The sequence below is a fragment of the Lynx canadensis genome, chromosome B2 (genome assembly GCF_007474595.2).
Source record: "Lynx canadensis isolate LIC74 chromosome B2, mLynCan4.pri.v2, whole genome shotgun sequence".
Lineage (NCBI taxonomy): Eukaryota > Metazoa > Chordata > Mammalia > Carnivora > Felidae > Lynx > Lynx canadensis.
The window spans coordinates 105,586,139-105,607,999 of record NC_044307.1 but is presented as its reverse complement, the minus strand read 5'-3'; the positions used below and the strand labels follow the sequence as shown (position 1 = coordinate 105,607,999).

Sequence of the window (21,861 nt, the reverse complement as noted above, 5' to 3'; positions counted from 1 at the left end):
GCATTCCCACCAGCAGTGCAAAAGGGTTCCTCTTTCTCTGCATCTTTGCCAACATCAGTCATTGCCTGAGTTGTTAGTTTTAGCCATGCTGAGAGGTGTGAGGGTGGTATCTCATGTGGTTTTGATTTGTATTTCCCTGATGAGGAGTGATGTTGAGCATCTTTTCATGTGTCTGTTGGCCATCTGGATGTCTTCTTTGGAAAAGTGTCTATTCATGTCTTCTGCTCATTTCTTCACTGGATTATTTGTTTTTTGGGTGTTGACTTTGATCAGTTCTTTATAGATTTTGGATACTAGCCCTTTATCTGATATTTCATTTGCAAATATCTTCTCCCATTCCATCGCATTCTAGATATAGATCTGTTAATCTTTGCTATTAATTACTATTTTTTCAAAGGCTAACTCACAAGTTAGTGTTAGGGGCTATGGAATTGCTTTACTTTTTCCACTTATTCCAACATATGATATGAGAATAAGTGGGAGCCCTTGATAAACAGGGATTGAATTCCATGGAAGTCACAGCACAACACCACACACATTCCAGAGAAGGCTGGCCTCACAGCTAGCTGAATGTCAGGCCGTTTTCCTACTGAGTAACATTTGTGAGCAGAAAAGGAGTAGAAAAAAATTAAATGGAAAGAAAAACTCTTTATAGTCATAAAATTCTCCGTATTTAAAAGCAGTTAATATTAATAGCAAAAGGAACTCATCAAGTATTTTGAGAAATCTTCCCATTTGGGCAGAAATCTAGCAGATGGATTATTAAAACTAATAAACTTGCTTAAAGAAACATAACCATTTAGGCTTAATTCTCTTCTCGAGTAGGCAAGAACTGCCTTACATAAACACCACACACTCGATCTATTCCCCTTTGTACCCCTGGGAGGGTGAAAGAAGAAAAGTGTAGGAAGTTTTCTTTTGTGGAAAAGCATGTGTGCATAGCCACAAGGTCTGTGGATTCTGCAGACTGATCAGGCCTAACCCAGCAGACCACATACTCGCAGCAGCATTCCAATACGAAAGCAGGGCACCTGCAGGGAAATTACCCATAAGTTTTTATTATGACTACATTTGTGTTGTATTCTTTTTCCTTTAGTCACAGGGAAGTGTCTCTGAAGGCTCAATTGTCAGTAAATTCTGCAAGTTATCCCCCCTTACCTGTGAATGTCCATCGCCCAGTTCTGTTTATGATCAGGTCTTATAGGAAATCTGGCTGTCTCTAGGCGTCTTACCTCCTTGGCACTATTACCAAAGATGCTCCAGGGGAAAGTTATCAATGTTTCAGATATCTCAGCACATGAAATCTAGGCTGTCTTAACTTTCCATTAGAGAGTCTTTGTTTCTTTTTCTTAACTCATTTGGATAAGATTCATGAGAGCCTCACTTATGAAACAAACCAAAGCGTGTGCACTGAAAATAGCATTAGTGTCGGGAGCATTTCGTTACTGTAACTATCGACAATGAAATTTCTTACCAGGAGATGAAAACTGCTGAGGAAATACTCTGGGACCCCAAACCTCAAAGGCTAAAGCAAGCTGAGCCTAAGAATTCAGAGACTCTAGGGAAGACAATCACACTCTGGGGCCTCCCTGCTTGGTGCATTCTTGTCAGAAGAAGATTTTGTCCAAACTTGCCTGGACCTCTCAGTGATGCTCCAGGGTAATGACTCTCAATCCTTATTGCCCTACAGAATCACCTACAGCTTTCCAAAACGAAACAAAGCAACAACAAAACAGATGCCCAGGCCCTACTTTTGACCTATTGAGTGGGGTCTCTGGAAATAAGACCCAGGCATCAAAACTTTGAAAATGCTCCCCAAGTGATCTTCACGGGCATCCACTGATTTAAAGCAAGAGTTTGCAAACTGTGTTCCTTGGTGGTGCTCCAGGGTGATTGCTATAATGGCAGGGAGGCATGTGAGGCCTGCTATTTCCTCAGACCCTCAGTCCAAATTCTTCCAGAGTTGCCTCTCATTTTATCTCTTTTACATATTTCAAATAAAAGAAAATGTCATTGGAACAAAAGTAGATAGTCTTGATTGAAACAAAGCCCACCCAACCAGGGGCTGGGATGACTAACTTATGTCTTGGGGAGGAGGTAGGTAGGGAAGCTGCATCTTCTAGGACATTCACTCCAAAGAAGATGGAAATTTATCAAACACTGGTTTGTGACTCTATATTTTTTTAAACTATTTATTTCCTATACAGGGTCAGTGAGGACTCACTCATAGTTAGCCAGGTGTTTAATGAAGTGAGATTTTTAAAAATGCCAGTTTCCACCCTTCATGTTTCCTCCCATGACGCAAATACCAAAAAAAAAACTCCAGGGAGAAATAAACTTGTTCTGTTGATAACGTCAGCAATCATTATTAATACAGACGCACATCTGTTCATGCTAAAATCTAGGAACAAAATGTTGTTACAATGCAACTAGAAACCGTTTTATGGGTTATGTACTGTGCCCAAAGATGTATATATTTTGAGGTATTATTCTTAAGTGGAATTACTCATATCATCTGAATTCATACATATCTTACCTTATCCTATTCTTGGAAATGATTGGAAGAATGGGATTAGATGAAATAACTAATTCATTTTCCCCATTTTCATTTCAGTTTTCATTATAATTTAAAACTTTTAAAGATTTTTCTCTAGCATTAGTGCAGCTATATGATCAGGAAATCTGTAAAAATATGGCTAGTTCATATGGACAGACAGAAGACGGCTCTAAAGATATAAAACATTAGAGCTTATAGACTATTCTAAATCTTGTATGAACTTTATATTGCTAAAGGTTCCTTCTTTATCAATTATCTTTTTAAAATTTTTTAATGTTTATTTATTTTTGATGAGGAACGAGTGGGTGAGGGGCAGAGAGAAAAGGAGACACAGAATCTGAAGCAGGCTCCAGGCTCTGAGCTGTCAGCACAGAGCCAACACAAGGCTCAAACTCATGAACTGTGAGATCACGACCTGAGCCGAGGCCGAATGCTTAACCGACTGGGCCACCCAGGCGCCCCAATTATCATTTTTATCTAAGGAAATATTAGGAAGGTGACCTTATTGATATAGTGAACCAGAAGCATAGTTTAAGCACAGCTATCCCAAATGATCTGGGAACTCAGAGTAGAAAAGGATGGGAGAGAGGCCGGGAACCTTGGAGTTGGATATCAATTGCCAGGAGTACAGCAAGAAGTCCATTGATGGAAGTCATGTGCTACTGGCTATGAGATTTAGGACAGAAGAATTGAAAGAAACTCAGAGATGTACTAATTCAACACTGTAATTACCATGAGGAAACACGCTTTTAAAGATTAAATAAAAACTTGATATTACACCAACGTGAGACAACACTTATGTGGTAGAAGTTAAGAGCTCAGACAAATCCAGGTCCAAATTTAGGCTCTATTCTCTTACCTGTGGCTTAACCTTGACCTTTTTGAACTTTAGTGTTATTCATAAAAATAGAAACAATAATACCTCCTCCCCAGTATGGTTGGGAAGTTTTCAATTTAATCATATGTAAAGTATCCAGCACATAATAGGTTGTCAATAAACATTAATTCTGCCTTTCCTCCTTAGCGGAAGTGCAAAATTTAGAATATGATCTCTCTTCCAGGTGCACAAATGTTCTTTCTGCATAATTCAGTTTTAACCAACTGAACACTGAAAATATTTTGTGAAGCTGCCTAAAAGCAGATTTCCTTCCAAACTCAAATATGACATTGTGTATTTGCAATAAGTATTTTGCAACCCCAAAAGGGATTTAACTAACTCAATGCTCTTGATCAAACCCTATTCAAATGGGCATAAGTACACTTGCCTTGCCTGCAACTAATGAAGACTTCTTTCTGGGGCTTCCCTCCATGCTCGGGCTCCAGCCCCAGTAGCTCAGCTTACCCTTTTGTCTCTCTTAAAGTCTCACTATGTCCTGGGACACACCGTGAAGCTGGTGCTATAAACGATGAGAACTGGAGCGCAATCCTTCCTAATGTCAGCTCCTTGGAGCAGTGTAGGCTCCCTTGGGAACTTTGGGAAATGATGGGATTGGGTTGAATATATGATACCAGTCGAGACAGCAACCACACAGAGAAATCATCCTTGCAGCCACTACATAAGAGGTGCGTATACAGATCCACCGCTCCTCTCTCTTCACCTCATAGGTCACAGGCTACGAAGGTCAAAATGTCAAGTATAGGGGCGCCTGGGTGGCTCAGTCGGTTTGAGCGTCCGACTTCAGCTCAGGTCACGATCTCACGGTTCGTGAGTTCGAGCCCGCATCAGGCTCTGGGCTGATGGCTCAGAGCCTGGAGCCTGCTTCCGATTCTGTGTCTCCCTCTCTCTCTCTGCCCCTCCCCCATTCATGCTCTGTCTCTCTCTGTCTCAAAATAAATAAACATTAAAAAAAAAAAATGTCAAGTATAGGCTCTATTCTAGTTGCATGGGCAGACTGAGGGAAAAGAGAAGGTAGAAATAGATGAACAAGAATCAAAACCACAAGATTAACTTAGTTTTTTAAAATTATTAAATAAATGAAAATCCAATAGGAGCATAGCAGTGGCTTTGTTCTGAATTCAAAACCACGAGGTTTCTTGAAAATCATATAGTGCAATAAGGAGAATGAAGGGAAATTCACAAACTCCATTTTTTGAAACCAAAGAAAATGTTTCTCATAATGAAGACTATACCCTGGAGCAGGGAAAACTGATCAAAAGACCCATCTGAAGGCAGATTTAGTATCTTTAAAGACTTTAAAGATGTGAAAATATAGGCCAAGTATCGTGTTAGAGATAAATCGGGATGGCATTGGATTTCTCCTCAGCAACATTCAGTGACAAAGAAAATGGACTAACATTAAAATTTACCCAAGTAGAGAAAGTGTGAACCAGCTAAGCTGCTCTTCAAGTAGAGAGCAGGCCGACATTTGAATATGTAAGAATTCAGGGAATAGTATTCCCAAGAACCTTTTCTGAGAATGATACCAGAGGGTTAAAATTCAGGCAAGCAGGAGTTGACTGACAACACTTCAGCAGAAGAACTGAGGTGAGCATATAATTCATTTCATTGCATAACTATTATGGAAATTTTCAAGCATACACAAAGGTAAAGAGAATGTACCTGCTGTCCAGCTTCAATAAGTATCAATATTTTGCCAATCTTGTTTCATCCTTCAGCTACCCTCCCCTTTCTGTGACCAAATATTTTAAAGAAATTCTAAACATTATGCTAATTCATACAGAAACATTTCAATATGAGTCTCTAACTGGTAAGGACTTTTTAAAAAAATATAAAGTACCATGCTATAATTATACATAACAAGGTATTATTTTATATACAGGTCTTTGATTTATAATATTATTATAAATAATTCCCTGAAATCATATAATATCCACTTAATACCATTCATATTTCCCTAAATAGCACAAAGATACCCTGTTATAGTTGGCTGTATGAAGCAGGTTATACATAAGGCCCACGTGTTGCTTCTGGTTGTTTATGTCTCTCGTGTCTCATTTTTTTCTCCTTTTTTCATGCCATTGGTTTGTGAAAAACTGGGTCATGTGTCAAATAGAATGTCCTGTATCATAGATTTACTTGGTCGCTTCTTCATGGTGCTAATTAACTTGCAGATTTTTGCCTGTATTCCCTATAAAGTGACAATTTGGTCTAATACCTGATTAGATTCAGACTTAATTTCCTAGGAAACGATACTTGACAGGTGACGCTGTGTACTTACTCTTGCACTGCATGGCATAAGGGGGCACAGAATATCGGGCTATCCCATTTTTAGGGACGCTAAGGGAGATAAGTGGCCTCATGTGACACAGTCCCCATCCCACTATGCTTTCACCTAGTACTTTAGAATTCATTATTTATTGTGTAGATCCATTACATCACTAGGGTTGCAAAATGGTTATTTCTAATTCTGAAAAGCTCTACAAAGAATAAATAATAAAAGAAAAGTAGAATGATACAAAATTGATGTGCATAAAGAAATAATTTTTTCATGTACTGGAATAACAATGACTGAGAAGACATCATGGAAAAAGAAGCCATTAACTATAGCCTACAAATGCGGGGAAACTTACAAAATGTGTGAGGAAATCTTTAAAATATTTCTAAGGACAAAAGGTAGCCTTGAATAAATGGAAATAAATGGAAAGGCACCCCATGTTCCCAGACAGGTTGATAACAACACAACAAAGGTGTCTAATTCACTAGCGTTGGGGTGGAGCCCAAGATTCTCTTTTAGCCTTGCCTTCCCCAGCATGGCCTGCTTTTGTGCTTTTAAAGCCGTTCTCAAGAAATGATCCCTGGACCAACAATATGAACTTGGTTACAAATGCAAATTCTCTTGCCTCACTCCAGACCTACCAAATCAGACACTCTGGTCTCAGCCGTCTCTGTGTGAGGCAAGCCCTCTGGATGATTTTTGGGTGAGCTGAAAGTTTGAGGACCACTATCTCTAGTGCTTCTAAAATCTAAGTTGCAAAGGAATCACCTAAGATTCTGTTAAAAGGAAGACTGGATTCAGCAGGTCTGGGATGGGGTCTGATTCTGCATTGCTAACAGACTCCCTAGTGATGCTGATGCTGATGGTCTGAAGACAACGGTTTGAGGAGCAAGCTAGAAAACAATCTGTTTCTAGTTTACTCAAGGCCAACCTACCCTGTGCCCTCTGCTCCCATTTTGTTCTAGGTATTAATGACAAATCATATGTTACTCCTCTCAGTAACATGTTTATTTTATTTTTTTTTTTAATTTTTTTTTTCAACGTTTATTTATTTTTGGGACAGAGAGAGACAGAGCATGAACGGGGGAGGGGCAGAGAGAGAGGGAGACACAGAATCGGAAACAGGCTCCAGGCTCTGAGCCATCAGCCCAGAGCCTGACGCGGGGCTCGAACTCACGGACCGCGAGATCGTGACCTGGCTGAAGTCGGACGCTTAACCGACTGCGCCACCCAGGCGCCCCAATAACATGTTTATTTTAAACAGAATTTAACCCACAGAAGTATGTTCCTCTCAAAACACATTTAACCAGAAATAATTACAAATTAATCTCAGGCTTTAGTGAAGCAATTTTGGGGAGAAATGTATTCAGCATCTATCAAAGCGTGCCATAGAGGACATACTGCTAAATGGAATCTAGAGGAGGAAACTACTAAGGAAAAGCTAATGTATAAGAGAATCTTTGTGTAAACCTATGTATAATCCAGTTTGTATAATCCAGTTTGCCTCTACTTTCTCTCCCTTAATAAATTCTTATTTTCATGTATTAGGTTTGGTGTAGGCCCTCGTATTGCTTCATAGTGCCCCAAAATTTGGTGGCTGAAAACAACAAACGTTTATTTAAGCTCATGATTTTCTGGGTCAGAGATTTAGAGAGTGCCCTACAATGTCTGCAGCCTCAGAAGTGGTGGCTCAAAGTCTGAATGGCTGTAATGGCGTCTCCCTCTCCACTTGGCTGGCTTGGCCAGGCTGAGCATTACCAGAGACAAGACATAAGATGCAACATTTCCACAATCTGGCTTCACTTCTATAGTCTATTGGTTCACTAAGGCCAGATTCAAGGGGAGAAGGATAAGATTCCACCTCCCAGTTAGAGCCATTGAGCCACATTTCGTTTACCATGGTTAGTTTTTTATTAGAGTGAAACCCAGAAGGACCAAAGATGCAGTGAAGTTGGTTTGGTTAGAATCAACGTAAATGAAAAAAAAAAAAAATGCTAGCTTTAAGACCTTCTTTGAAAGCTCACAGGCTCAGGAGAGCCTGCAGTTAGCATCTCTTCCCCACTCCACCTTCAGCGACCTCACCTTGGAAACTTGAATCTGCGTCATAGAAATTGGCAAACATTTCACATCAGGGTGTTTTTTAGGAGCCATTTGTTAAATACTAATCACATACCGTGTTTAAAATCCAAGTAATATATCAAATATATTACAAATATATTGCGACGTTACATCCTCCACCTTCCCCTCTCCCACCTAAACACACACACGCCTGACCCTGCTCCTCTAACTTCCCAAGGATATGTTCCAGGTCTTAACACTTACAGGGTCCTGTCTTCAATTTGGGGTAATGTTCCATGGTAATAAAGGGTTCATTCCCAGGATTGTCCAGCTAGGGAGCCAGGATTTTTTAGTGATACAGAGTGCGAGCACAGTGTAAAATGTAGTGCCTCTTTACACAATTCCACTCAGAGATTTAGGGAAACTTTAAAAAAAAAAAAAATATATATATATATATATATGCATGTATATATGTGTGTGTGTGTTATATATATTATATACACACATATATGTGTGTGTATATATTTAAACTAATGTGGGTATATAACATAGTAGAATGCAAAATTTGCATCATTTCTAATAAATATAAAACTACAAAACAGTTTTACACCAGCACTGCTTTGACAGTTTCCCCAGACCTCCAGTCAGGGCCGACTTACCCATTCAGCACAGTAGGCACTATGCCCAGAAACCACCATACTTGTAGGGGTTCCAAAAGTGTTTTTAATTTCTTTTAAAATTAGAAGAAAATGAACTTTGGGGTTGAAAAAGTATTTTAGTATATAATATTAATTTATTTGTATTTATATTAATACAGTCATAAATGTGTATGTGCATGCATATGTGTGTGTGTGTGCATGTGCGCGTTTAAAGTAAAAAGGGGTCTACGGAGGCAGAGTGCCTAGGGCCCCCAAAAGTCATAATACAGCCCTGCCTATAGGGACATGCTTTCAGAGCACAGTGGAAACATGTGAAAAGCTCTAAATTTTAAGCACCATATCCTTTCAATGTGTTATTGTTGAAAACCGCTGTCTTCAGATTCCAAGGAAATGAATTCCAAATGGTAGATTTTCATACGTCCTTGAAAGGCAGTAGAATAGATTTGCTGGACGAGGATTTCCGCTGACCCGCACCACTGACCCCACTGTCTATAGCAGTCAGTTAAGAGGATCTTGGTTACTCACAAGTCACCACTTCTGCTCCCAGATGCCATGACCAATATTTATATAGAGCAGCAGACCTTCTTGCATGAGTCTCGTCAAGCCATAAAATCATAGAACTTGAAGCCACTGAGCCCCAACCCCCAACCAATGGAAGAGCACCTTTCTCACCATCCTTGACCGTCACTCGGCATCAGTTTGAGCACATCCTGACACAGCCTTCCCTCAGGAGCTGCAACGCTGCTTCTCTTTGGGTTGTTGTCTTCAAGGAAACACTGACGGCGAGAAAACACAGAGATACACAGGTTGCTGTCGATGCAGCCGAAGATGTCAGAATGAGCTCTGAACACCATGAGTCCTGTGGTAGATGAACTACACGCTGTGGGCAGTACCCACAAGTACCAGTGTGGTCTCATCGTCCTCAGGGCTATGTTCCAGACCATCCTCCACCACCCTTATGCAGAGTGCTGTAGTGTTGCCGACTTTGGTGGAAAGAATGCAGCTCTGAGGCAGCCTCCCAGGCTGCAAAGGTGGGCATGGGGAAGGCATCTGGCCTCTTGTTTTCAAAAAAGCACTTCAGGTTTCGCTCACTCAGCTTGTTGGCATACTCCAGGAATGTATTCTCCAACTGCTCCTTCTCCTTTTGTGCATACGTCTTCCAAAAACTCAGCTGCAGGTGGCTGACTTTAGATCGGCAGCGAGAATAGCAAGTGGTGAGCAGAGAGAAGAAAGACGCTGAACAAATCAGGCACCATCCTAGAATCTTAGAAAGAAAGAAGGAAACAGTGAGGACATGTAGAAGCAAAGCCACTTCCCAGGGAGCCGGGATGGTGTTACTGGTAAGTGTTTGCTGAGTTAACACCACAGGCATTGCTATAGCTCAGTTGAAATACTTCATGTTAATTTTGTAACAGTCAAAATAAAGTTCGAGTTTACCTAATCTCTATCATCCATCCTACCCAACGTTGCCGGTATACAAAGAAATAGCCAGAAGACAAGCAAATGGAAAATTGCAAAAAATGTAAATTATCCAAGAATCAGTTAAACCAACCCCTCAAATAGCTATTAAAGGAAAGAATTCTGTGCGTGTGGAAGTGTGGTCATTTGCACAAATGAACAATTCCTCAGCCAGGAGTTTTCAGGCATTGATAAATACACATTCATGGCTAGTGACTGATTTTTCCATGTTACGTTGTTTGCAGAGAACAACAGACCCTCTCTGAGAGAAGTAGCATTACTCATTACCCATGATCAAGTGAGACAGGCATAATACAATAAGGAAACTGAAGCCAGAAGAATTGAAAAGCTGCATTAAAAAAAAAAAGAAAAGAAAAGAAAAAGAACCTCAGCGTCATTCTAAACCTTCAGGATTACTGGTTCAGAATTTTGGTAATTAGAAAAAAAAATTCCTACGTAAAAACTGGTTCAGGTGGCATTTTTTTCCCTGAATTTAAAAGCAGAACTCTAAATAGCTCGACGTTACCTTCTAAACTTTTTTGTTGCTCTAATTGCATTGGTCACAATTGGAATTAATCTCATATTTGGACAACTAACAGAGCCCTTTCACAGTTTCTCTTGACGTTTTCAATGACCCTTAGTATTTCTCAGCAAATGGGCCTGTTTGAAAATAGAAGCAATAATCTGCAAATGAACCCATTCAGACCGTAACAGAACTACAAATAAGTTGCAATGCTTTAAACCAGTGGTTCCCACACTCTGGCTCAGACTGTGGAGGCATTGTGAGGGTCTCAGACTCCACGTGAATGCCAACTCTGGAGTGGAACTAACTGGATTTAAATCTCAACCTTCCTTTTCCTACAGGTGTTCTCATTTCCTATGGGTGCCTCATTTCCTCAGTTGTAAAATGGGGGTTACCCACCTCAGAGGGGAATTTGGGGAATTGAAATGAGACAGTGTAGACATACATACGAATTCAGTATGTGTTAGCTATTATCACATGCTGCAATTTTTCAGATGTTATATATTCACGTAAAAGCATTACTGAACTCGTGGTATCTTTCTTTCGTGATTTATGAATGAGACACAGCTTCCACCACGTGAAAGTCTTCATATTTACCTTGAATCACTTGTGGTTGGCTACCTCTTCTCTTCCTCTTCTACCTTCCTCTTTCCACACAGCCGGACATCCTGCAGGCCAGCAGACCGTCTCACCTCAGCATCTGAGCCAGCTCTGCCTGAGCTATACTATTCAATCAACTACAGACTCCTCCTTCCACATTGCATCATTTTGGTGTTACCTTGCTCCGAGTACTGAGCACTGAGCCCTCTTGTTCTTCCCCAATTCATAGTATCCAGATCTAAATAGACATGGTGGATGCTCTCACACCAGCCCTCAATATGTTCCATTCTTCATGAGTCTCCTCTCTCAAACCCTGGCAGTTTTCTCATTAATTTAGAGCACTTACTGTGAGTCAACAGCTTTATGCCCATTTGTGTCCTTCATCTCTACACCTTGTTCAGCAGCCCTCCAAGGTAGGTGTTATTACTCCCAACTATGAGCAAACTGGGGCTCAGAGGGGTGAAACCATTAGTTCTGGGTCACAGAGCTGGTAAGTGGTGGAGTCAGGATTCAAACCCAAGGCTAGCCAACTCTAAGACCAAGCTCTTGCCACTTGTCCACTCTAACTGCCTTAAGAATAGAAGTTAGAAATCCAGCTGGATCTCTTCTTTCTTTGCGCCGCCCCCCCCCCCTGCCATGGATAGGGAACTTTTTCCACCCCCACCCACATATCCAACTATTGGTCTGGATTCCCTGTTGCTCCTGCCTGGCTGAACCACTGTGGTCAGCAGCTGTCATTGATATAGCTCCCCTTGTCTACATCCCGTGTGCATCCTCCCCTAGAAATCAGCCCCGGGTCTTTCTCATTCTGCTGAAAAGTAAACACGTAGTGTGCCCAGGATAAGCTATGACAGGATATTCATAATTCCTTATGCCTGTGTTTAGAGAAGAAAAGCTCACACAGTGATAAGTGTTTGGATCTGGCATGAACTGAATAGAGCCTGGTGCCTGAGGACATAAATCATAAATCGCTCATTGTATCATAACATTTGTAATTAGTACCTTCCTTCAACAAAAGAAGGAAGACATTTGGGATCCTGGAATGTTTTTATCTAAGACGAGCTTTATGCATTAAACAAAAGATTTTGTTGTGGGGCATTTTTGAAGCTTATCAGCTTATGAAAAAAGTACCGTGTGACCATACAGCCAACCAGCTTTGGAAAGTATGATTGTAAAACCAGACTGCCTTGATGTGTTGTTGAAAAGGCACATCCTTGTTGAAAAAGTAAAAATATACCATTTTGAGCGCCTTTATTCTGAAACAAATAGCATTCCTGAGAAATTGTGGATCTGTTTATGTACTCTTATTGGTTGTTTTGGTTTGGGGAACATAATCCTACTACTCCCAAGTAGGAATTCAGTCTTTTCCTGAGGCCAGGGCAGGGCTCCACATCTGGATTTGTGCTCACGTACCTGGACGGATGACAAGCTACTTCCCTGTGTCAATTAGGTAAAGCTACAATTTCCTTCTATTAAATAAAACCTGTAGAGCGCAAAGAGCGGAGGACCTAACCTCCCTAGAGAATACCGTCACTTTTCACTGAAGGCTATTTAAAGACTGCCACCTCCCATTTTGGACAGGAAATCTTTCTCAATCCTGACAATATTTATACGCAGAGATAACAGTTGCCAGAAATCACTTGAGGGAATCTCTACACTAATTATATTACGTGCAGCTTTGAAAAATAAGAGTTCATTTGGTTCAGCTATATTTTAATAGATGAATGCTATGTGTGTTTTTCTGAGAAACCAGTTTGAAAATAATTGATAGAAGGCAGTAATTTCTAATTACAGCTCTGTCATTAACGCTCAATTATGAGTTAGCGTCATGCATTATTTACAAAGTCAACCCGGAGAGATTGTTTTAAAGCACTTAAGTATTTACATACGCATAACCCAGAGGATATTTTCTTTTTGGAAGTGGAAAAGACAATGCAATCAGCAATTTTAGGGAGCCACCAACCTCTAAAAAGCTTTCCCTGAGATTGTCTTAATGCTGCATGATGTTCCAATTTCCATTTGGTTTCAAAATGTTCTAACAAGATTCAGACTCAGCTCTGCCGGAAGTGAGTACAGACAGAATACTTTGCGCGGGGAGAAAAAGGCAAGTTTGTCCTTTCTTACCTGAGACTGGGCTTGCAGGGACAGTTTCAGTTCTTCGTTGTCCGTGGGGGCCATGCTGGTTTTGCCACAAGACACTTTGTAAAGTTCATCCCAGCATTCCTGGGGCTTGCCCTTGCAAATCAGTCCCAGGAGTCTTGAACTTTTGGTCCCGCTCATGGCACATTCATAAAAAGTCCCATTGAGCAGAGCCACAGAAAGCCACATCATTGGAGCCACCAATGAACTCAGAGTGATCTGGCCGAGGACATAGAAAAAGTGGCAGCTGTGACCTTTGGGGAAGATTTTCCTGGGATTCACACAGCAGCCGGTGAAGAGCCTCATCGCCTTGCTGTTCAGAAAGAATCCCAGGATCAGTAACACCCAAGCAGGAGCAAACAGGAAAACCAGCCCATAGACCACATCTCAGTGCTGCAGGGACACTTAAAAGCCACCAGTGAAAAGAGACGCTCGCTCCCCACGGTCAGCAGAGCCATGAAGCTGTAGCCAATAACAGTTTTCTGGTTGAGGAAGAATTTTAAAATCCCCTGAAAAGCATCCATGTTGAAGATACACAAAAGGAAAACGCTTTGCCCTTATTTATTGGCAGAGCAGCTGCGGCAGTGGCCGAGGGTGGAGCTCCTTCTTCATTAGAAACAACAGTCCTCCTTCTCAGACTGAATTCAGCCAGATAAGGAAACAATGTCATTGCCTAGGAATGAGTATTTCCCAACCATGCTCAGATAACGCCTCCTACTGGTGAATTTTGTGCCACGGAACCGGGGCCCAAACACTGAGAATCTGAGTACATTCAGAGTGCACAGCTTCCATTTTATGTTATTTTCATATGGCTTGGATTGAGAATCAGAATTTTTTCAGATTCTCAATCTTATAAATAATAGTCTAGGAATTTTCCAGCCAGAGGAATCAACATTAGCAGAAATGGGTCTCAGCCAATTCACTGAGAGCCAAATCTAGTCTCCAGGCCAGGAGTCTCATGATGATTTTTCCCTTGTTACTTAAGACTGCTACTTTTGCTACTTTGCCTTAAGACCTGAAAGATTCATTTTTTTGTGTGTCCTCTTAAACTGACTAGTGTCAGAGATTTGAGCCAAATTTTAGGATTTGGGCTACCTAAAATTTCTATGGAAAAGTTTAGGGAGCATTTGAGTTTTCAGTGAAAGACAAAATGAGAAGGTCCTCATCATTTCTTTCCTAGTAACCTCTTGATTACTATCTCTGCCTTTGACCTCCTGCCCAACCCTACCCTCAACCCAAATCCATCCTCCAAGCTCACACAAAGGAGATCCTTCAAATGGAAATTCAATTCTGCCCTAACCTACTCACACCTTCGGGGCTTTATGCTACCCACAACTGATAAATACCAGTCTGCCCTGAACTTGATCATGGTATTTCCTGCCCATGACATGTTTCCTCCACCTAGAACACCTCCCACTCCCACCCTGTCCACCTGGCAAATTCTCACTCAATATTCATGAACAGAATAGCAGTTTCCTTCTCTGTGAGTATTTGCAGGATTGCTTCCTAATATAGAACACTGTATGTACTTGCAGGACTTACACCATTGCAGTTTTTTTAATACCTTTTTACTATGAGCTCTTATAAAACAGGAACTATATTTATGAACCTTTGTATTCTGGGCCTAAACATGGTCTCAAACACCGAATGGATGCTCATTTAATAATTTGTTTTTCAAATAGTTATTGAACTCGCATTGTGTGCTAGAAATGCAGTGTTCAGTGAGTACCTATTGAATGAATGATGAACCTTTCAGGACTTCTAACTATAAATAATTTAAGAAAATTGTTTCCATTTCTGTCCTATACTGCTCTTAATTTTAAAAATTAAATTAATTGGGGCACCTGGGTGGTTCAATTGGTTAAGTGTCTGACTCTTGATCTCAGCTCGGGTCATGATCTCACCATTCGTGGGATCGAGCCCCATGGTGGGGCTGTATGATAACAGTACAGAGCCTGCTTGGGATTCTCTCTCTCCCTCTCTCTCTACCCCTCTCCTGCTAATGCTGTCTCAAAATATATAAATAAACCTTTTTAAAAAATTAAATAATTAAGACACTTGAAAGACAAGTTCACAAGTTTCCAATAATAAACTTCAAATTCCAGTGCATTTGGTGAAAAGAAAGTTCCTTGGCCCAGAAGTCAAGGGACTGAGCAATAGCATGGGCTTGGCCATGTCATTTGACTTCTCTGAATCGCAACCTGCTCACTTATGAAACTAGAGGTATAAAAGAAATAGTCTCCAAGATTTTATCCATCTCAACATGGTAAAAATCTGTAAGCCCTTCAATAAAGCAGACTTTTTTCAGAAGTTACTTTATGACTCATTTATGTAAATCATACCACCACTATCCCTTGCTCCTTCTCAGAGACTAGTCATCCTTTGTGATATGACTTCCTCCACTTTCCAAAGCACACCCTTGAGTCTGATTGTCCAGCAGCACCCTCTACTCTATCACCTTCCCATTGTGGTGGATATGTCTTGCGTCCCTTCTCATTCAGGATCTTACCCTTTACTAGGCTCACATGACACCTATCATGCTGGGATGTTGATGACTGATATTTTAATTTCTTACCCTCCTGAAGGATATTTATTTTTGAAAAAGATTTTTTGAGAAATAATGCTTAACTCTGCTTCATAAAGCATATTGCTTCCACAGAAAACTAGTCCCTTAGGATATCCCATAAAAATAAAACTCTTTAAGACTTGTACAGGTCATAGGGTGGGTACATGCCAAAGCTGAGTGTGAGCCCACACTGGCTGACTACAAACTCCACATGCTTAACCATTGTGCTGCACTGCCTGGAACAGAATATCTGTGTGCTTTGCTAATAATAGATACTTGTTCCAGACCAAGTTTTTTAGCAGATTTTCCCCCCTTTTTATTAGGTTGCCTTTAAGATGTACCTGGGAATTACACCAAGTGTGACCTGTAACAATCCAAGCAGAACTGAATTTTCCCTGATCTTAGACAAGAATCCTCTGGTGGAGTTTGTGGAAGAGCTCCCTGCCGGGCGATCGTCTCTGTGCTACTGCAATTTACTCTGTGGGATTATCAGAGGTGCCCTGGAAATGGTAAAGCATATCTATTTCATTGTGTTGGGTATATTCCTTATCTCGTGCTGTGTAACAGATTACCCCCACATACAACGGTTTAAAACAACTAATATTTATTATCTCACACAGTTTCTAAGAATCAGAAATCCCGGAAGAGTTTTGCTAGGTGGTTGTGGCTAACAGCCTTTCAGAGCGTAATACACACATGATCCGGCTGTTGGTCCCTTCAGGGCTGCAGTCCCTGAACACTTGACTGAGGCTAGACGATCCACCTCCATGCTCACTCACGTGGTCTCACTGGCTGCCTGGCAGCTGGCTAGAGGCTTCATGAAAGTCCTTGCCACATAGGCTCCCTGGTAGATACAGTCACAACAGGTGCTGCTGGCCCTGGTACTGTGTGGGAGGGCCCTACCTGAGGGTGTGTGAATAACAGGAGGCAAAGATCACTGCAGTCGATTTTGGAGGCTGGCTTCCACACCTGAATTATTCATTGACTGAACAAAGACGGTGAGGTGATTCGCATCTGTGAAAAGGCACTGAGCTCTTGGTTTGGGGAGTAGATTCCTGTGATTCATTGCTTACATACAAAAACCAAGAGCACACTGTATGTTAGCCAGTTTGACAACAAATTATAAAAAAAAAAAAGATATTTTAAAAATAAAAATTAATGAAGAGAGAAAAGAAATAAGAGATTTAAAAAGGCCTGAAAAATAGTTTGAAATGTAGGAATTACATTATCAAAAAAAAAAGTAGCACTGACAGCAATTTTCTAGTGAATTTAATTTGTGTGGAAAAGTAAGTAAATAATTGTGCTTCCAAACAAATCTAAGTCCAGATAATTATTAAAAAAAAAAAAAAAAGGCATTGAGCGTACAAGGTGAATAAGACATAGTTGCTGCCCTTCAAGAGTTTCTGTCTAGTACAGGGGCACCTGGGTGGCTCAGTTGGTTGAGTGTCTGACTTCGGCTCAGGTCATGATCTTGCGGTTCGTGAGTTCCAGTCCCACGTTGGGTTCTGTGCTGACAGCTCAGAGCCTGGAGCCTACTTCAGATTCTGTGTCTCCCTCTCTCACTCTGCCCTTCCCCTGCTCATGCTGTGTGTGTGTCTCTCTCTCTCTCAAGAATAAATAAACATTAAAAAAAAATAATAATAATAAAAGAGTTTCTGTCCAGTAAAGAAGTCAGATAGATGTGTAAAAAAGTGTGGATAAATGGCTAGGGGAGGACCTGGGTTGGGGTGGTTGGTAGGGCAGAGATAACTTCTTAGAGAAACTAGGATAAATAGAAGGTGAAGGCCATGGGGTAAGGGAAGCAGGGGAAAATAATGTTCCAGGTAAAAGGAATAGCATGTCCAAAGACACATAAAGAATGTTTCATTCAAGGAATGAGAAACTTGAATTAATTCCATAGAGGTGACATGTAGATTGAGATATTGTCTCGAGTAAGGTTTCAGTTCTTTACAGAGGCTTGATTTTTATTTTTTATTTTATTTTATTTTATTTTACTTTTTATATTAAATATAATTTATTGTCAAATTGGTTTCCATACAACACCCAGTGCTCATCCCAACAGGTGCCCTCCTCAATAAAGGCCTGATTTTTAAAAAGTGGTGGGGCACATTCATATGACAACCTTGGGAACAATCTAAAGATTGTTATATTGAAAGCAGCAGAGACCCATTATAGGTTTATAAAGAAGGGAATGGTATTTTGAAATTTGTGTTTTAGGAATTTTATCCCTTTGTCAACAAAGTGAAAGTATATAGGAGGAGGGTACAATGCTGGAGGGAAGAAGAGGGCAGTTAGGAAGCTGATGATGGTAACCTCAAGAAAAACCGGAATAAAGCCCTGACAATAGGAGTGGAGAGGAGATCGATGTGAACATTAATAAGGCAGATTACTAACTAATTAAACTTAAAACTAGGTTATTAGTTGACTGAAAGAGATAAGATTAGGAAAAAGATTCAGGAATTATTTAAGGTTCTGAGTAACCTGTAAGATGGTTGTACTGTTAACCAAGAGAGCAAAACAAGGAGGGGTACACTGGGGGTTGGGAAAGATAAAGTGGGGAGTTCAGCTTGGAAGATTCTAGAATTGAGGTGTCTAACATACAAACAAGTGATGATATTCAATAAGCAGTTGTTTTACATGTCTGGAAGCCACAGATGTGGGCTGGAGAGTCATTGGAACTGTCAAAGGATGCCTAGGAAGTGTGTAGAGTAAGAAGGAAAAGAAGTCACAGGTGGAACCGTAGGAAGCAATAAAACATAATGAGTAAGTTGAAGAGAGAATACAAAGACTGCAAAGGATACCAAGAAGGAATAAACAGAAGTGGGAAAATACAGGGAAAGAATGGAGTCAGAAACAAAGGAGGAGAGTATTTCAAGAGGTTCCTCGAAAAATTAAAAATAGAACTACCCTACAACCCAAAAAATTGCACTACTAGGAATTTATCCAAAGGATACAAAAATGCTGATTTGAAGGGGCATGCACACCCCAATGTTTATAGCAGAACAATCAACAATAGCCAAAGTATGGAAAGAGCCCAAATCAAATGTCCATCGACTGATGAATGGATAAGAATATATATATATATATATATATATATATATATATAATGGAATACTACTCAGTGATGAGAAAGCATGAAATCTTGCCATTTGCAACAATGTGGATGGAACTAGAATGTATTATGCTAAGTGGATAAGTCAGTCAGAGAAAGAGAAATATCATATGATTTCACTTGTATGTGGAATTTGAGAAACTCAACAGTTAACATAGGGGAAGGGAAGGAAAAATAAGATAAAAACAGAGAGAGAGAGAGCAATACAGAGAACAAACTGAGGTTTGCTGGGGGGTGTGAGGGGTTAAATGGTGACAGGCATTAATGAGGGCACTTTTCAGGATAAGCACTGGGTGTCATGTGTAAGAGATGAATCACTGGGTTCTATTCCTGAAGCCAAGACTACACTGTATGTTAACTAACGTGGATATAAATTTAAAAAAAGAAGAAGAAGAGGGAGTGATTCCCAAGATCAAGGACAGCAGAGATGCTAAGTAAAACAAGACCTGAAAAATATTCACAACACGTAGGAAGGAAAAGGTCAGGAAGGACCTTAGTGGGATGAGAACCTGAAGGAAGAAGACAATCTGTCAAAAACTCTTGATCAAGGACAACTTAGAAAGAGGTAACAGTCCACAAAGTCTAGTTTTTCCAGAAGCTGAGCTTTTAAAAGTGGTGGGACCAGAGAGTAGCCAAAGATTAGACATGATAATGAGGCATGCATATAATTTTCAATTATCTGTGATAATTAGAGGAAGGATATAATAACAGGTAATCCAAAAGAGTAAAACAATAGCCATAATGTATTATTCACACAGACCTTCCATGCTCTGTCCTACCAATTTTTTAGGCTTGCCCTATAATCAAGAAATCAAGAAAGAGGAAGGGAGATGTTCTGGGAGCTTACAGACAAAGGGAGGAACCATAAAACAAAGGCAAAAATAAGATAAATAATTCTCCAGTTTTCATGGACAACATTTGATTCTATATGCTATTTGACAAATAGCTATCAGGCCTCATGTGGCCTCAGGTATCCAAATAGCTTCAACGTAGCCTCCTTGCTCATTTTAACTGACCTTCTGACAAATTTTGACAAAGACAAAAAAGATCTTATTGGGGGAAAATGAGGGTGAACATAGCTTCTATATTAAGATCTTATTGGGGGAAAATGAAGGTGAACATAGCTTCTATATTTCAATTGCCTACTAAACCCAGGCTTTTTCACTTATTATTTGTTTTACCAAGTACTTTTGCTTTTATCTTATTTATCACCAGGACTTAAAATAGCTGAACAGATACTCTGTCAAGGGTAGTCGGTCAGCAATATGATGCTCTTATGTGAATACATTTTAATGAATAGACAAGTAAGCCCTGTGGGATCACTTCAATGTATGGAAAGTGGGAAATTCTTTATGGTAGAAAAGAAGGGCTGGATATCAAATATTCATGTCTGTAATTTCAATCTTTAATTTTATATTTATAATTTATTTAGTTGATACTTTTTCAAAGCTCTCAAAGTTGTGATTGCTACATGTTGTTAGCACAAGTGATGCTATTTGGCCGATGACAGAATGATTGATAGCAAGTTCGTTGGAAAGAAATCATTTAAGAATCCATTTATCCTTGGAATTTCTGCTTGACAAGGCACATCGGGTCAAGGCTATAGATGAGCTCTGCACTGTGAGCAAAAGTGGGCCCATGTCCCTTGACTTGCCCCGGAATCCCCTAGGTTGGGCGTGGCCTGGACCACCCTTCTCTCTGCAGGCTCACACCACAGAGCTGACCCACAGCCAGATCATCTCTGGAGGACACACAGTAAAGGGCCCTTCATCCATGAAGCAAACTCTTTTTTTTATCATTCCATAAGGAAAGTGAGCCCCTTATTGGTTATATAAAGCTGAAAAAAAATAGAGTTTTTTTAATTTTTTAAACCTAAATGATGCATGCCTGTTTTGTTTTGTTTTGTTCTCTTTCCTAGGTTCATTTGGCTGCTGATGTTACATTCTTGCAAGACACACTGAAAGGCGACCGTGTGACAGAAATAGGAATAACATTTCTGAAAAAGCTAGATGAGAAAAAATACAGACGGAAAAAATGAAGAATTGCATGCAAAACGCCACAGGGTGGCCATTTGAGGAGTTAATATTATCTAAACGTATATAACCATAGAAATTTTGAATTGTTTAATAATAGCATGGGATTTAAAAGGCTTCTATATCCACCAGAAATTTGAAGTGCAGGGCACTAGGAGTTAAACCTGTTTTCTTTCTTTGTTTATAAATCACACATTTTTAATCTTATGTCCATAAGATTACATCTACAAATAACTCTTCGTAAGATGGGATACATGAATTTCACATATCATATAGTTCGTCCTAACAGAGTCTATTGATTTATTTACTTATGGCAATGAAAAAAAATCACAACCAGCTACTCAGTTAGTATATCTACCCATTCTCATTGGAAAAATAGATGAAATGATACAATACAGAGTTCACTATATAGAGATAATTTCTAGATACTGTATAGAAACAGTGCCATTTATAATACCTTTCCATCTTTTTGAGAAACTATGGATACGATTTCTCTCGTATATTGGCTTGGTTAATCACTTTAGCCTCCCAAAGTTGCTCTCTCTTGATTTATAAATACCAAGGCAAGCTGTTTATTTGGACGTTAATTTTAAAATATTTTTAAATAGCATTTAATTTTAATTAACTTAATTTTTAGATAGTATTAACCACATTTCTTCCTTTTCTCATGAAATATTGCCGATGGTCAAGCCAGAAAATCTCTAAAATGAGAGGTCAATAATGTTTTTTGGAAAGTACTTTCTTACCCCAAAGCTTATTAAGTTAGAAATTTTGCTGTCATTTTTATCCCCTAAACACCTTGCAAAGCATACTTTGTGCCCAGAACATATTTAAAATTCAAAATGTACTGGACACAATAATCGTTACCAGACCATCAGCATACAGGTAGCCTATATGTCGGTCCGGGATCTAGTGGGATCTTCAGAGAACTGAAACTACAAGTAAGCTATAATTAGTATGGGCCCATCAGTTAAAACTGG

General features: G+C 39.9%; 2 protein-coding genes across 2 annotated transcripts in view; one reads left to right on the top strand and one right to left on the bottom strand.

Moving 5' to 3' along the window:
• The window catches only part of TRAPPC3L (trafficking protein particle complex 3 like), a 39,457-nt gene extending 18,571 nt beyond the window's left edge, over positions 1–20,886 (top strand). Inside the window, exons 4-5 of the mRNA XM_030316212.1 lie at positions 16,060–16,245; positions 20,767–20,886. Coding sequence (XP_030172072.1) covers positions 16,060–16,245; positions 20,767–20,886 — 306 coding nt within the window. The remainder of the gene's footprint in view (positions 1–16,059; positions 16,246–20,766) is intronic.
• Positions 8,616–13,812, bottom strand: CALHM5 (calcium homeostasis modulator family member 5). The gene is given in 4 exon segments (XM_030316209.1): positions 8,616–9,407; positions 9,409–9,714; positions 13,156–13,556; positions 13,559–13,812. Coding segments are annotated over 4 exon segments (927 nt in total). The 5' UTR covers positions 13,695–13,812; the 3' UTR covers positions 8,616–9,323.
• Positions 20,887–21,861: the final 975 nt, after the last annotated feature.